Here is a 14,788-nt window from a genome sequence, read left to right on the forward strand (position 1 = left end):
TATTTATGTTTGTTACTTGTGTTCTAAACTAGTAAAAAAATGTGCAATAGGGATTTGTATAGTTTTATATGCGCGCGGACGTGGTCAGGTTATGGGGGGCCCAGGCACCTTCTTGCACAGTGCCCTCTGCAGTCTGTGTCCACCTCTGGTTCTGTGAACGCTCGTTTGCCCGATAATTGTAAGATCTAAAAGGGCCCTCAGACCTTTTACTCCTTGTTTTAGTTTAACAATACAGACATAAAATACTGATCAAATCTGCACTTTGTGGCCTAACAATCCACCAGTAATTGTAAGCCAGTTCATTAGCTCATGTAAAGATTGTAGTTTATATAGATAAAAAAAGTGTTCAGAATATTTTTGCTCTTGCATTCCTCTTTGATAACCACAAGATGGTGTATTGTTATAGTGAATTAAAATATTGTTGTATGTTGAGCACATTTATTGCAGATAGCGCCCATATAGTAAAATTATAGCTCTCTATATATATAATTCATTATAAATGTGTCTTCTTTAAAGGAATTCAAACTTACACTGCAAAATGTTATGAAGAAAACAAGGTATATAAAATTATTTCTGGCATGTCAGTATCAATTCAAAATATTTAAAAACGCTGATGCTTTGAACATAATACAGTAATTAATTGCTTTACACATAGGGAATAAATTTAAAGAGGACCTGTCAGAAAAAAAATCTGTTTTAGTGAATATCTGGATCATGTTTTCTTAGCATTATATGTTCCTCTGTTATTCCTCCTAGAAATGTATGAATAAATTGACAACTGGGGTTACCATTACCCTTGTGTGTGCACTACTTATACAGTGTCAAACTGTGAAGGGGCAGCTCCCCAACTGGTAACATCTAGTTGTCAATTTATTCATAAATTTGTAGGAGGAATAACAGAGGATCAGTATGTTGCAGAGTCCTAATAAAAGATGCTCCAGAATCGTTATTTTTTGTGGAATACAAGTATTTATTAAACTAGACATGTCAGGAAAGGTAGTTAAATTGAAACATGATTTTAGTGTAGGACTGTGATCTGCCTCCTTGGCTTCCATCTTCAGTATAATTGCTAACACTGTAGCATCAATTTACACCCTACAGCACTAGCTCTGAGATAGGAGCCTAGGAGCAGGAGCAAATAAAATTATATAATAAGATTATTTAACACAGTCCTTCACTATAATCGTTTTCCTATATAACTGGAGGTACACTTCAAAAGTGTAATAAGTAAAGGGTAACTATACGTTCCATAAACTTCTGACGTGATTGGTGGGGGTCCGAGCAGTGAGACCCCCACCAATCGCTAAAACGAAGCGGCAGAAGGGCTGAGCAACTTTGTTTCTCTTCAGATTTTTCCAGGAAGCCAATGCAGCGGTGTACGGGCTCATAGACTTTCTATTAAGCCCGTACACCGCTACATAGATTTCCAGAAAAAGCCGAACAGAAACGAAGCAGCTCAACGCTCACACGAGAACTTCTGCCACTTCGTTTTAGCGATTGGTGGGGGTCTCAGTGCTCGGACCCCCACCAATTCAAACTTCTGACATGTCACTATAACATGTCAGAAGTTTGTTGAACGATTAGTTACCGTATAAGGAAAACTTAAATTTTTTTATTTATTTTTTTATTCAATATTTTAGGGATTGTTCACATCAGCATTGAACTTCACTTTGGATTTATGTTCATCTGTTCTGTCAGAGGAACAGATGAACGGAAAGACAATCAAAAAGTATAGTTTCTATTTGCATTACCATTGATTTCAATGGTATTTTTTGTTTCAGTTTGACTTTGTTTGCCTCTTTTCCGCTAGGGTTCAGTTTTCTTCATGGAAACAATAGCGCATCACACAATGCTACTGTTTTTGTGATAAGAAAACTGATAAATCAATCAACAAAAATTAGCACGTAATAAATGTCACCAAGAGAAGAAAAGGAAGGATAACATTGACAAGGAAATATAACAAAGAAAGAAAAAAAACAACAATACTCAGGCATATTATTACAAGTATAGTCTCAATCTGAACATAGTACAGCGTGGAGAAACTGCCAGATAAAAACATCAGTGCTGACCTGGAGAGGTACATAGCATGTGCAAGAAAGTTGCAGAAATCAATAATAGCTGTGGAGAAATAAACATTGTATACAATAGAGGCAGCCGAAATAGCCATACATACGAGGCAGATGACCAAGAAGTAATATATAACAGTAAGTGGAGCATTTTTAAATTGAAAAAGGAAGGCTCGAACGTAACACACAATAACTTGGTCTAGGTGATCCTGCGTGCGTGGTAAGGTAGCCAGATAGACCATTTAGCAGTGTAAAGAAAGTCGATCCAGTGCTGCAGGTATGTGGTTAAAAAGGAACGTATTCCCAACTTTATTGTATCAAAAGATTAAAAATTCGATGTCAGGTGCATATGGGCATCAAGGCAGTATTGGGTGGATATTTCAGCGCCTACGCGTTTCAAGCATGGCAAGTGCTCTTAGTCATGGCATCCATTCCCTCAATTCAGTGAATGGATGCCATGACTAAGAGCACTTGCCGTGCTTGAAACGCGTAGGCGCTGAAATATCCACCCAATACTGCCTTGATGCCCATATGCCACTGACATCGAATTTTTAATCTTTTGATACAATAAAGTTGGGAATACATTCCTTTTTAACCACATACCTGCAGCGCTGGATCGACTTTCTTTACACTTCTATTGTTTGCCGTGGACCGTCGCGGAGATCCGAGCGAGGCCAAGGTGTCAGGCGTTGGACTGGTGAGCTGGAGGTTTCCTCCCCCCATTCTTGTAGACCATTTAGCATTAAGGCGGGTTAGAGAGCGAAAGCGTAAAGCTATTATAGTTTCCATATTATAAACAAATTACTGTATGGCAAAGCTCTTTAAAGTGTTGCTAAACGTTTGACAAACTTCTGACATGTCATAGTGACATGTCAGAAGTTTGGATTGGTGGGGGCCTGGGAATGAGACCCCCACCAATCGCTAGACTGAAGCAGCTGAAGCCCCTGTGTGAGCGCTCAGCCGCTTCGTGTCTGTTTGGCTTTTTCCGGAAAGCCGATGTATCAGAGTATGGGCTCATAGACTTTCTATTGAGCACGTACACCGATACATTTATTTCTGAAAAAAGTCGAACAGACACGAAGCAGCTGGGCGCTCACATGACCGCTTCAGCTGCTTCGTTCTAACGATTGGTGGGGGTCTCATTGCTCGGACCCCCACCAATCCAAACCTCTGACACGTCACTATGACATGTCAGAAGTTTGTCAAACGTTTAGCTACACTTTAACATTTGATGGAGCTTTGGATTTCCAGGTTTCGCAATCATTAATCTTGCAGCCAAGATGATATGACCAGTTAATGTGCGGCGGTTTAGCGGGGATGTCTGCCAACCCTAAGAAGCAAGGAGCTAATTTGGGCGTTAACTAAATATTTATATTAGTGATATGGGTAAGAAAAGAGCATATAGATTGCCAGAAGAATTCACCAGGGGAAACTCCCACCAGACATGTGTATAGGAGCCAGTGGAGCCACATCCTTTCTAACAGGTGGAGTGATAGGATGGATTGACTTTGGCTACAGTATATTAACGTGTATGAGATACCATCAGAGAATGATCTTACACTATGTTTCCTAAGATCTAGCACCTTTAGATATCCTCTTAACCTCCCTAATAGCCTGGTATCAATCCTCGAGATGAATAGATATTTGCAAATCTCGCTCACACTTTAGGATATAGGAAGGCTTAGTGTTAGAGCACGGTTAGATCAACTGTTTCTTAAATAAAGAGATACATCTTTGGGAGGGATTAGGAAGAACGGATCATCGCCTGATAGATTGTAAGGCTTGACGGATCTGCGGGAATTTGTAAAAAACCCTAATCGGTAATAGGTAGGAATGAGGTAAAGTCTCATAAATATTGCAATGAGGAATTCAGAAATAGTTGATTTTAATTAAGTCGGCAGTTACCCAAACTTGAAGATCTATATCTGGGATTAACGTGTTCAAAAAAACATAATGCCAACTCCCCAAAAGCAGTCAATTCAGATGCAGGTATGCGGCACAAGAAGTGTCGCCAAACAGGAATAGAGGCTTCAATGCTAAGTTGTTTAGTGCGGCCTGAACGTAGGGGGTTTGAAAAATGCGTAACAGTGAAATTAAAGGACTGCCTAGAGTAGCGTGTTCAATTTCGACCCACCTTTTCTCAAGAGATGCACTCCACCAGACTTTCATTTGGTCCAAAATGACTGCCAGATAGTATTTCTTTAAATCACGAATACATATTTCACCTTTAGTCCATGGTCTAATCATAAAAAAAACAACGGATTCTAGGTGTCCGTCCCATCCAGATGAAGTCTATCAGAATTCTCTGAAGCTTAGAAAAGGAAGTCAAATATTATGGGCTTGCATTCAGTAGTTCTCTACTATATTACTATAATTTACATTTCTTCATGTATGAGTGGGAACATGCAGTACAATAAAGGAGTAGAGGACTGGTGGGGCCCAACTGATTCCCTTTGAGTCAGCGGAATACAGGTAACCTTTTACATTAGTCTGTATTCTGCATATTGAACAGCAAGCCCAAGACTCATAAATATGTATATCAAAATGCTGATAAGGAAGGCACTCGGAAACTAACAAACTAACAAAAAAAAAAAAAAGGATCAAGTCTAGTAATGACAGAATATTAGAGAATTAGGTTATATGCTGTTCCGTAATATACCCCTACAGTTTAACCAATTAATTTTGGTCATCTCCCCATACCTAATGCAATAAAGCATATGTTCCCCTTTTTACAGTTTATTGTACAGATATAATCGTCAGTATAGGCCATTAATAGCATATGGGTCGGGGTCCAACTTTCGTGACCTCCGTCGATGAGCTGTTTTGAAGGGGCCGCAGTGCTCATACGCTTCTTGGTCACTGTGAGTCGTAGACACGCATTTAGCGGCGATTCACAGGTATTGCAGCCTTTTCTCCTATTCACTTCAATGGGGGAAAAGGCTGCATCACCTGTGATAACAATAACGATAACTGATTCCACTAGTTCAAGACAAGTAATGCAATTTACAAAGGTACAAAACTTTTTGCATAAATTATAACTTTATATGAATTGCTACTGTAAATTAGTGTTATTACATTTACATAGTTTGAAAAAAGACACATGTCCATCAAGTTCAACCAAGGGATGGGAAAAGGGAAGGGAAAAGTTTCCACACATAGGAGCTAATATTTTTTTGTTCTAGGAAATTATCTAAGCCTTTTTGAAAGCCATCTACTGTCCCTGCTGTAACCAGCTCCTGCGGTGACTATTCCATAGATACACAGTCCTCACAGTAAAGAAGGCTTGCCGCCTCTGCAGGTTGAACCTTTCTTTTTCCAGACAGAAGGAGTTCCCCCTTGTTTTTTGAGGGGGTTTTACATGGAACAGGATTTCACCATATTTTTTGTATGTGCCATTCATATATTTACATAAATTAATCAAGTTTCCCCATAGACATCTTTTTTCAAGGCTAAATAGGTTTAATTATTTTAATCTTTCCTCATAACTTAGATTCTCCATGCCCCTTATTTGCTTCATTGCTCTTCTTTGTATTTTTTCTAACTCCAGGACATCCTTTCTATGAACTGGAGCCCAGGACTGAACTCCATAGTCTAGATGAGGCCTCACTAATGCTTTGTAAAGTGGTAATATTACATCCCTGTCCCGCGAGTCCATGCCTCTCTTAATACATGACAATATCTTGCTGGCCCTTGAAGCAGCTGATTGACATTGCATGCTGTTATTGAGTTTATGATTTACAAGTACACCCAGATCCTTCTCAACAAGTGACTCCCCCAGTGTAGCTCCCCCTAGGACATATGATGCATGCAGGTTGTTCGTAAACAGGTGCATAACTTTACATTTATCTACATTAAAGTTCATTTGCCAAGTGGATGCCCAAATACTCATGGCCCTTAGGCTATGTTCAGACGTGGCAGAATTTTTCCGCTGAAAATGTTGCTGAAGATTCGTTGCAAATTTGCAGCAACATTTTCATATCTGACAGGCAATTCAGACGTTGTGGATATCACAGCAGACTTGATCCCGATTTCAGCCTTTGCAATGCAAATGCTGAAATCCGCAGTGAAATTCCGCTGCATCTCCGCAACATAATGTGCATTCTGCAGTGTGAATATTCTGCACCACAACCTAAATTCCACACAGTTATTTTCCGCAACGTCTGAACTAAGTTTCCTATAAGGGCACGGCCAGACGTGGCAGAATTGCTGTGGAATTCCGCTGCGGACAGTCCGCAGTGGAATTCTCCAGCGGCCATTTTTTACAGTTGTTTCAATACATTTTTAGGCAAGTTAGTTCAGACGTTGCGGAAAACTCCGCTGCGGACCATAGGCTGCGGTGCAGAATTTTCCCTCCGCAGCATGCACTGTCTGTTGCGGAGAAGAAGTGGAATTTCACTGCGGATTTCAGCCTTTGCAATGCAAAAACTTAAATCTGTGGAAAGTCCACTGTCTATTCTGCAACGTCTGAATTACCTGTCAAATATAAAAATGTTGGTGCAGATGCGTAATTTCCCCAAATCTACACCAACATTTGCAGCAGAAAAAGTCCGCCACGTCTGAACGTGCCCTTAATGTCTAGAAACAAATGTAAAAAACGGCTGCTGCAGAATTCCACTGCAGACTGTCCCCAGCGGAATTGAACAGCAATTCCGCCACCTCTGAATGTGCCCTTAAAGTGACAATTGCTGCTGTGCTTGGTTTGCCCAACAGCTCGCTTCTGCTAATGACATCATGGTGAGCACGTGATCAGTTACGTGATTACCAGGACCAATTGAGGCAGGGGCACTGGCGCTGCCTGTAATCCATACACTTCACTCATTGAGCGATGTGTGTGGGGAAAGACTGAAGCATTGAAAACTAATTCTGTCTTCTCTCCTGTGTCCCTGACAGCCTTTTACAGCCAGGCAACCGACATGCACTTGAGCAGCTGTCTTAATCCTGCACCATAAATGACATCGGTGGTGGGTCATAAGCTCTTAGTTAGTGCTTAATTAGTGCTGCCTTTAATTAGTGATGCCTTTAATTAGTGATGCCTTTAATTAGTGCTCCTCATCTATAGATCTATATGAAATATTCAGTAATAAGTATATTGAAGCATTATATACAATTCACTGCTATCTACTGTGAATTGTACCTGTTTCTTGCTAAAACATTCACTACTACCAAACAGAAGGTAGTACGTTCAACTCTTTTGTAAATAAAGTAAGTTGATACTTTTACATAAATGGTAGTTTTTGTAAATGTGTGCTTGTAAAAACATGTGTATATTTAGGCTGTATTCAGACATTCATGATTTTCCTATGACAAATCCTGATATGTATTTTGCAAAAAATCCACTGCAAAAATCTGAGTCTGACACTTAGGATTTCTGTCATGGATGTGCCAGCGGACATTCCTAATGATTTTTTTCAGTGGTACAGACATGAAAGTGTGTGGATTTTTTCTGCAGCATGTGAGGGTATGTTCACACGGCAGCGTCCAGGAGAAAACAGCCCCGTCATTTCAGCCGTAACGGCATGTACAGGCGCTTGAACGCCGCGTCCATTACGGACGTAACTGGAGCTGGTTTTCCATGGAGTCCATGGAAAACGGCTCCATTTACGTCTGAAGAAGTGACATAACACTTCTTTGGCGCGGGCGTCTATTTACGCGCCGTCTTTTGACAGCGACGCATAAATATACGCCTCGTGTGAACAGACAAACGTCAGCCCATTGCTTTCAATGGGCAGATGTTTGTCAACGCTTTCAAGCCGTAATTTTGGACGTAATTCGGGGGTTAAAACTCCCGAATTACGTCCATAAATAGGCCGTGTGAACATACCCTGAATTTGGTATAAAATACCCCATTGAATTGCATTGGATGCGGAAGGTGAGTGGATTTGATGAGGATTTAGGAGCGGTATCTGCACTTAAATCCTCATTAAATCCTAAATCTGTGAACGTGGCCATAAAGTACTAAATAATCTTAATATTATAAATATTACTGTTATTATTAATAATAGTAGTAATAATAATAATAATAATAATTGTAGTAGTAGTATTCAAACTAATTATTTTTCCAAAATCCAACATACAGTAGCATATTAAAAAGATAACCTATGGAAAATGCAGAAAACTTCACTTTACCTTTTACTAACTTAAACAGAAAAATAGGAATGTTTATTTTACTGAACAAGTACAGTAAGTCTTGTACTGATTCTCTTTTCAGAGTAGGTTGTCAAATATTCTTTGCTTTGTCAACATTCCCTAAAATTTTGGTTACTGCCTTTGGCTTTATAAGACTCGATTGAAAATCTCCAACTGTGCAGTACATCATTCAAATTCCCAGAAGGAGTAGCCTGTAGAGACAGAAGCTTATTAGAAAAAAAATTCACAGGAGGGCCTCATATGCATTCAGGGCTAACTTCAGTCAAAATGGAAAGCATTTTGATTGATGTATACTAGAAAATGTGAAAACATTGACCTCTAACACAAGCTATAAGCTGCAAGATTACTGCCATTATTGCTTTAAGACATTTTAACAAGGTTTCAAACAATATCTGACGTGCAGTGCTAGAGGTAATGAACTTCTGAACAAACCTCACACTTTCATTCTGAATTTCGAAAGTGTCTTTCAAAGAAACAGTATCAAAGGGTAAAGTGAAAGATTCAATTTATTTAAAGTGAATGACTAGAGCTTTCTTTTTTCCCACAAAGAAAACCAGAAATATAATTTGTGTTCCATCGCAAACCTTTGACAGCCCTTTTTGTGTTTTGTCTTGTCTATGTATTAGCCTTTTTCTTTTTCATTTAGTTAAAACAAATTGATCGTTTATTAATAAATGCACAATTCACAATATAATATAATCACTGCACATTATTTATTTAGCTACGTATAAATTCTTAATATGATTGTTGTCCTGGCAGCCAGAAAAACACTCACTGTCAGAGGAACTTTATAACAAAGCTTCAAGGTGTTTAGCGACACATTATTTAAGGCTGCAAGAAATTCCAGAAATTGCCTTCAAACTTGCAGATAGAAAAATGAAGCTGTTAAGCTGAAACATCAAAGCCGAAAGACATATCAACTACGATACAGCAGGGATAACATAAAATATTTGTAATTCCAAAAACAATAGAATGGTTTGGAATACTTAAACCTCAAGCAATAGCAATCGTTTCATATTTACCTATTTCTATATAAAATTGTAATACACAATGCTACTGTACTACGCTGCGGAAAATTGGCAGTGTTTACGCTGTGTGTGTCCCTACCCTAAAGGTCGATTCACACTGTGCAGTTTTCTCCTTTCTTTTGTGTCCACTCCTGTGTTTGGCTCAAAAGCTGAGCCAAAAATTGCATTAAAACTGTGTTTGAATCTGGCTTAAATTGAGTTGGTAATAGAGATGAGAAAATCTGTGAAAATTTGCTCCACCAATGGCAAGTTTTCTAATAAACAGAGCCATATTTCAGTCATATAACACAATGGAGGTGAAAATATTTTAACACAGATCCCAATTTCAACCTTCATACCCGTACTTGAGAATAATGTGGATTGATCTGTCAGGGTTTCTGCAGCATGCAGCGCTATTCTTGCCATCAAAGCGATGAAAACCACGACAAAACCCCAACTATTAGCCAATGAGATCCGCTGAATGCTGTTCAGATTCATCTGGTGACAAATTCATCGTTGGCTTTTGGCTACCATGACACCATTGTGAACAGAGCCTGACTTAATACAATCATACTTTAAACTCGTATCTGGTTATCATTATTCTTTAAAATGTAATCAACAATGAAAGGGACTATACATATTATGCTATCATTTTGTTCTCCAATGTATATAAGTATATATATATACACATATATATATATATAAATATATATATATATGTATATATATATATACATATATATATATATATATATATATATATATATATATATATATATATGCAATGTGTCCTGATAATAAGCAGCTCTTTGCATTAGCAAATGTATGCAAGTACAGAGTCAGAGCCTGAATATAGTGTGAGAAATAAAGAAATAATTTGCCTAGCGAATACGAAAATGTGCAAACTACAAGTGTTTTTGGATGTGTTTTCCAGAGAACATATGTCTCAAATGCATTTGCCTATAATGTGCATCACCAGGCACTAGTTGGCAGATAAATAATTTTAGTGACAAGGTGAAATTTTCAATGAGCTTTCACAGCTTGATAAGTCATTTTAATTACTATGTGATGCATATTTAAGTGACAGCAGTTTGTTGGAAGCTTCAGGCAGAAACATGGTAAATTTGCAGGGTTGCTTAGCTGACATGCTGCGCCAAAAGAATAAATCTTTAATAGTTTATACACCCCATATGAATGTTGCTTGCAAATTTGCTTTCAAACAAAAACATTATTTATGTTTGTATTTGCAGAGATCCTTCTGTAGCGCAATGGTAGAAGAATTAAGGATGTCACTAAAGTGTCAACGACGGTTGAAACATAAACCGCAACCTCCTGTAATAGTGAAGACAGAGGAAGTTATCAACATGCATACATTTAATGACAGAAGATTGCCAGGAAAAGAAACAATGGCATAGAGCTGGGTGTCAGGCATCCCCAAGCACAAACTGTCAGCTTTTTGTTTTCTTTTTCCAAACAACTCTGCGAGAATGTTTCCTGTGGAAATATGCAACCTGTGCAAAATAAAAATGAGTTACCTCATGTCACTATGTCTATGAACTGAGACTTAATCTGATCCTTCAGTCAGACTAGAACTGCAAGAGTCATGGATAAATCAAGAACTTCTGCGGAGGTTGATTTTTTTTTTCTTCCTTGAAGGGGTCCACCATTCTTCTGAATGTAAATGTGTATGTTTTGTGGTTGCTTTACAAGGTCCCAAATGACAAAAAGGATAAAAGGTTATTTTTGAAATTTAAAAAAAATCCGGAATAACCAATGAAGAATGACATCATAAACTGTATCTAAACGACTGTATGTTCTTTGCAATTCTAATGCAAAGATAAAGGAAAATGAGGTGGTTTCTTATTAATTGCCCAATTCAAATGTCCAAATCCATTCTTAAGTTGAAAAGGCAACATTAGATCATGACGGCATTTTAATTCATCACTATACATGATTATACAAACAAAAACAGTACGAGAAGATTCTTAAATGCTTTGTGGACTCTGTGTTTCACTGTCGTAAATAAAACAAAATGTCAGTAAACAAGGCAATAATTGTATCGTTCAATTCAACTAGATTGCAGCATTTCTGTGTGCAGAATGTTTATGCTGAGACGTAGTTGTTATGGAATACAGAAGAATAACTCATTGTGCATTGAAGAGAGAGAAAATGTGGATTTGCCAAACAGGATCTATCTTTGACAATACAGATTTGTTTTTTGTTTTTAAAATAAGTCCCTGTTTCCATTGGAATCCTACTGAGTCTCTGCAGTTTCCTCCAACTGTGGAAAATGTATGGGCCTTATAGAAGAACTTTCCACAGGGAGCTTTAAGTGGACGGCATTCATCAATACAGTCAGTGTTTAAATGAACAAAATCCTCGAGCAATTTTTATTTAAAAAAATGTTCAGGTTTATTTGTGGAAATGCAAGATTTCTATAAAAATAGTTTTTGTATGGAGATTTTTGTAATACTTTTTATCAACAAAATCCAAACATACGTTTCTTCTGTCAGGGGTGTGATGCCAAGCATAAACGGTAGTGTGTGAGCACCACCAACGTTTGGTGAGATTATTTTTATCAAATTCAAATTCAATATAAAACATTTATTTTCAAGGTCAGTATTGCTAGTTGCACTACCAGCACTGCTTCCCATGCCACACCCCTGATTTTCACTAAGCTAAGATCATACTGTACTGATCAATTGTGTGTAAATGGTTAAATACACAGTCTTCTTGACCACATTGTGATAACAGTTGAAGTGCACACAGTTTCCTGTTTGAATTCAATGCACAAAATAAACATAAGCAAAAACTAAATGGATTTATCTATTTTATTTTCTATACCACTTAAAATGTTATTTAACACATTACATGTATGTGCAATATATAGCCCTGAGAACATGAATTGGTAAAATATTATGGCAAGGCCTACACCTTGTACAGTTGTCATGTAATCTGCACTTACTTTTTAATCCAAGCCAGTAGTGAATCCAGAAATTAGACACATACAGTAAGGCCATGTTCAGACGTGACAGAATTTTTCCACTGCGAATGTTGGTGCAGATTCGGGGCAATTATGCAACGAATCTGCACCAACATTTGCATATTTGACAAGTAATTCAGACGTTGCAGAAAAGACAGCGGACTTGACACAGATTTTAGTTTTTGCATTGCAAAGGCTGAAATCCGCAGTGAAATTTCGCTTCTCCGCAATGTAATGAGCATACTGCGGACGGGAAATTCTGCACCGCAGCCTAAATTCCACAAAGTTATTTTCCGCAAAGTCTGAACTAAGTTTCCTAAAAATGTATAGAAATAAATGTAAAAACGGCTGCTGCAGAATACCACTGCGGACTGTCCGCAGCGGAATTCAACAGCAATTCCGCCACATCTGAATGTGCCCTAAGTGTCCTTTTACACTGGCTAATTTTGGCCATAACAACAAGCGTCAATCAATGAGACGCTCGTCTGCTCCTTTCACAAGGAGCTATTATCAGTAATGTATGGGGACTAGCACTCGTTACTATGATTGCTCGTCCCCATGCATTACCATTATGTCGGCGGCACAGCTCCCTGTTTACACATGGAGATGTGCTGCCAACAATGATAATATTTTCTGCTGCATAAACAATACGATCAGTCATTGAATGGCATATGTATGCTCGTTTGCCCAATCATTGGCTCGTGTAAAAGGGCCTCAAATCTTCTTTTTATGCTTTTTGGCCTACTCCTAATTTTTGCTAAAAAATAAAATCATACAGTAAATTGTGTGAACAAGGCCTAAGGGCTTATGCACATTACTGTACTATGACTCTGTAAAACCTCTGAATTGTTTGAAACTGTAACATGGCACCCATAAAGGTGCATGAGGCCCTAGTGTACTGCTGTATGCTTCCAATTTCATGTAGAGGCATACAGAGGTTTTTTTTATGTTGAACTTCGTATGAATACAACAGAAAATTCATCCTTGCAGGCTCAAATGGATGCCGTACTATCTAAATATTCTCACCCTGAAGCAAAGCTTCTAGGGGAAAATATCTTCGTATTATATATATATATATATATATATATATATATACTAGTCCTTCTCAATGAATTAGAGTATCATCAAAAAGTTTATTTATTTCATTAATTCAAATAAAAAAGTGAAAGTCATATTATATAGATCCATTACACACAGAGTGATCTTTCTTTTAATGTTTATGTAATGGCTAACAGTTAATAAAAACCAAAAATTTAGTGTCTCAGAAAATTTGAATATTATATAAGCCCAATTTCAAAAACGATTTTTAATACCGAAAAACTCATTACATGGTCGGGGATTCTTCTGCATGAATTACTGCATCAATGCGGCGTGGTATGGAGGCGATCAGCCTGTGGCACTGCTGAGGTGTTATGGAAGCCCAGGTTGCTTTGATAGTGGCCTTCAGCTCGCCTGCATTGTTGGGTCTGGTGTCTCATCTTCCTCTTGACAATACCCCATAGATTCTCTAGGGTGTTTCGGTCAGGCAGGTTTGCTTGCCAAATAAGCACAGTGATACCGTGGTTATAAAACCAGGTATTGGTACTTTTGACAGTGTGGGCAGGTGCTAAGTCCTGCTGGAAAATGAAATCAGCATCTCCATAAAAGATTGGCAGCAGGGGGAAGCATTAAGTGCTCTAAAATTTCCTGGTAGACAGCTGCGTTGACTCTGGACTTGATATAACACAGTGGACCAGCACCAGCAGATGACATGGCTCCCCAAACCATCACTGACTGTGGAAACTTCACACTGGACCGCAAGCAACTTGGATTGATGCCTCTCCACTGCATGGAGACTCTGGGATCTTGATTTCCAAATGAAAATGCAAAATTTACTTTCATCTGAAAATAAGACTTTGGACCACCGAACAACAGACCAGTCCTTTTTGTCCTTAGCCCAGGTAAGACACTTCTGATGTTGTCTCAAGGAATGTGACAGTTGTAGCCCATGTCTTGGATATCTCTGTGTGTGGAGGCTCTTGAAGCACTGACTCCAGTCGCAGTCCACTCCTTGTGAATCTCCCCCAGATTCTTGAATGGCTTAACCCTGTTGCTCGTGCACATTTTTCTACCACACTTTTTCCTTCCTCTCAACTTTCCATTAATATGCTTGGATACAGCACTCTGTGAACAGCCAGCTTCGTCAACAATGTACTTTTGTGTCTTACCCTCCTTGTTGAGGGTATCAATGACTGTCTTCTGAACAACTGTGGAAAGACTGCTAACTTGACAGTTGTCCAGAAGACAGACATTGATACCCTCAGCAAGGAGGGTAAGACACGAAAGGACATTATTGAAGAAGCTGGCTGTTCACAGAGTGCTGTATCCTACTGAACCAGACGGTTGGACCATTTAAAGGCTTAGGAAACCTTTGTAGGTGTTTTGTGTTGATTCGCTGATTAGAGTGCGACACCATGAGTCCACAATCCTGAACTTTTACCCAATATTCTAATATTCAGAGAGACTAAATTTTGGGTTTTCATCTATATAATATATGAGTTCCACTTTTTGAATTGAATTACTGAAATGAAAAAAAACAACTTTTT

The 14,788-nt window shown here is 38.4% G+C and overlaps 1 protein-coding gene across 3 annotated transcripts in view; it reads left to right on the top strand.

Moving 5' to 3' along the window:
• The window catches only part of GRIK2 (glutamate ionotropic receptor kainate type subunit 2), a 609,687-nt gene extending 597,660 nt beyond the window's left edge, over window positions 1-12,027 (top strand). For 2 of the 3 annotated variants that reach the window (XM_075862209.1, XM_075862210.1), the window contains one exon: window positions 10,471-12,027. In XM_075862209.1, coding sequence (XP_075718324.1) covers window positions 10,471-10,635 — 165 coding nt within the window. In that variant the 3' untranslated portion in view covers window positions 10,636-12,027. The remainder of the gene's footprint in view (window positions 1-10,470) is intronic. The other variant, XR_012883183.1, reaches the window with a different exon arrangement.
• The last annotated feature ends 2,761 nt before the right edge of the window (window positions 12,028-14,788 follow it).

The sequence above is a fragment of the Rhinoderma darwinii genome, chromosome 4 (assembly GCF_050947455.1).
Source record: "Rhinoderma darwinii isolate aRhiDar2 chromosome 4, aRhiDar2.hap1, whole genome shotgun sequence".
Classification (NCBI taxonomy): domain Eukaryota; kingdom Metazoa; phylum Chordata; class Amphibia; order Anura; family Rhinodermatidae; genus Rhinoderma; species Rhinoderma darwinii.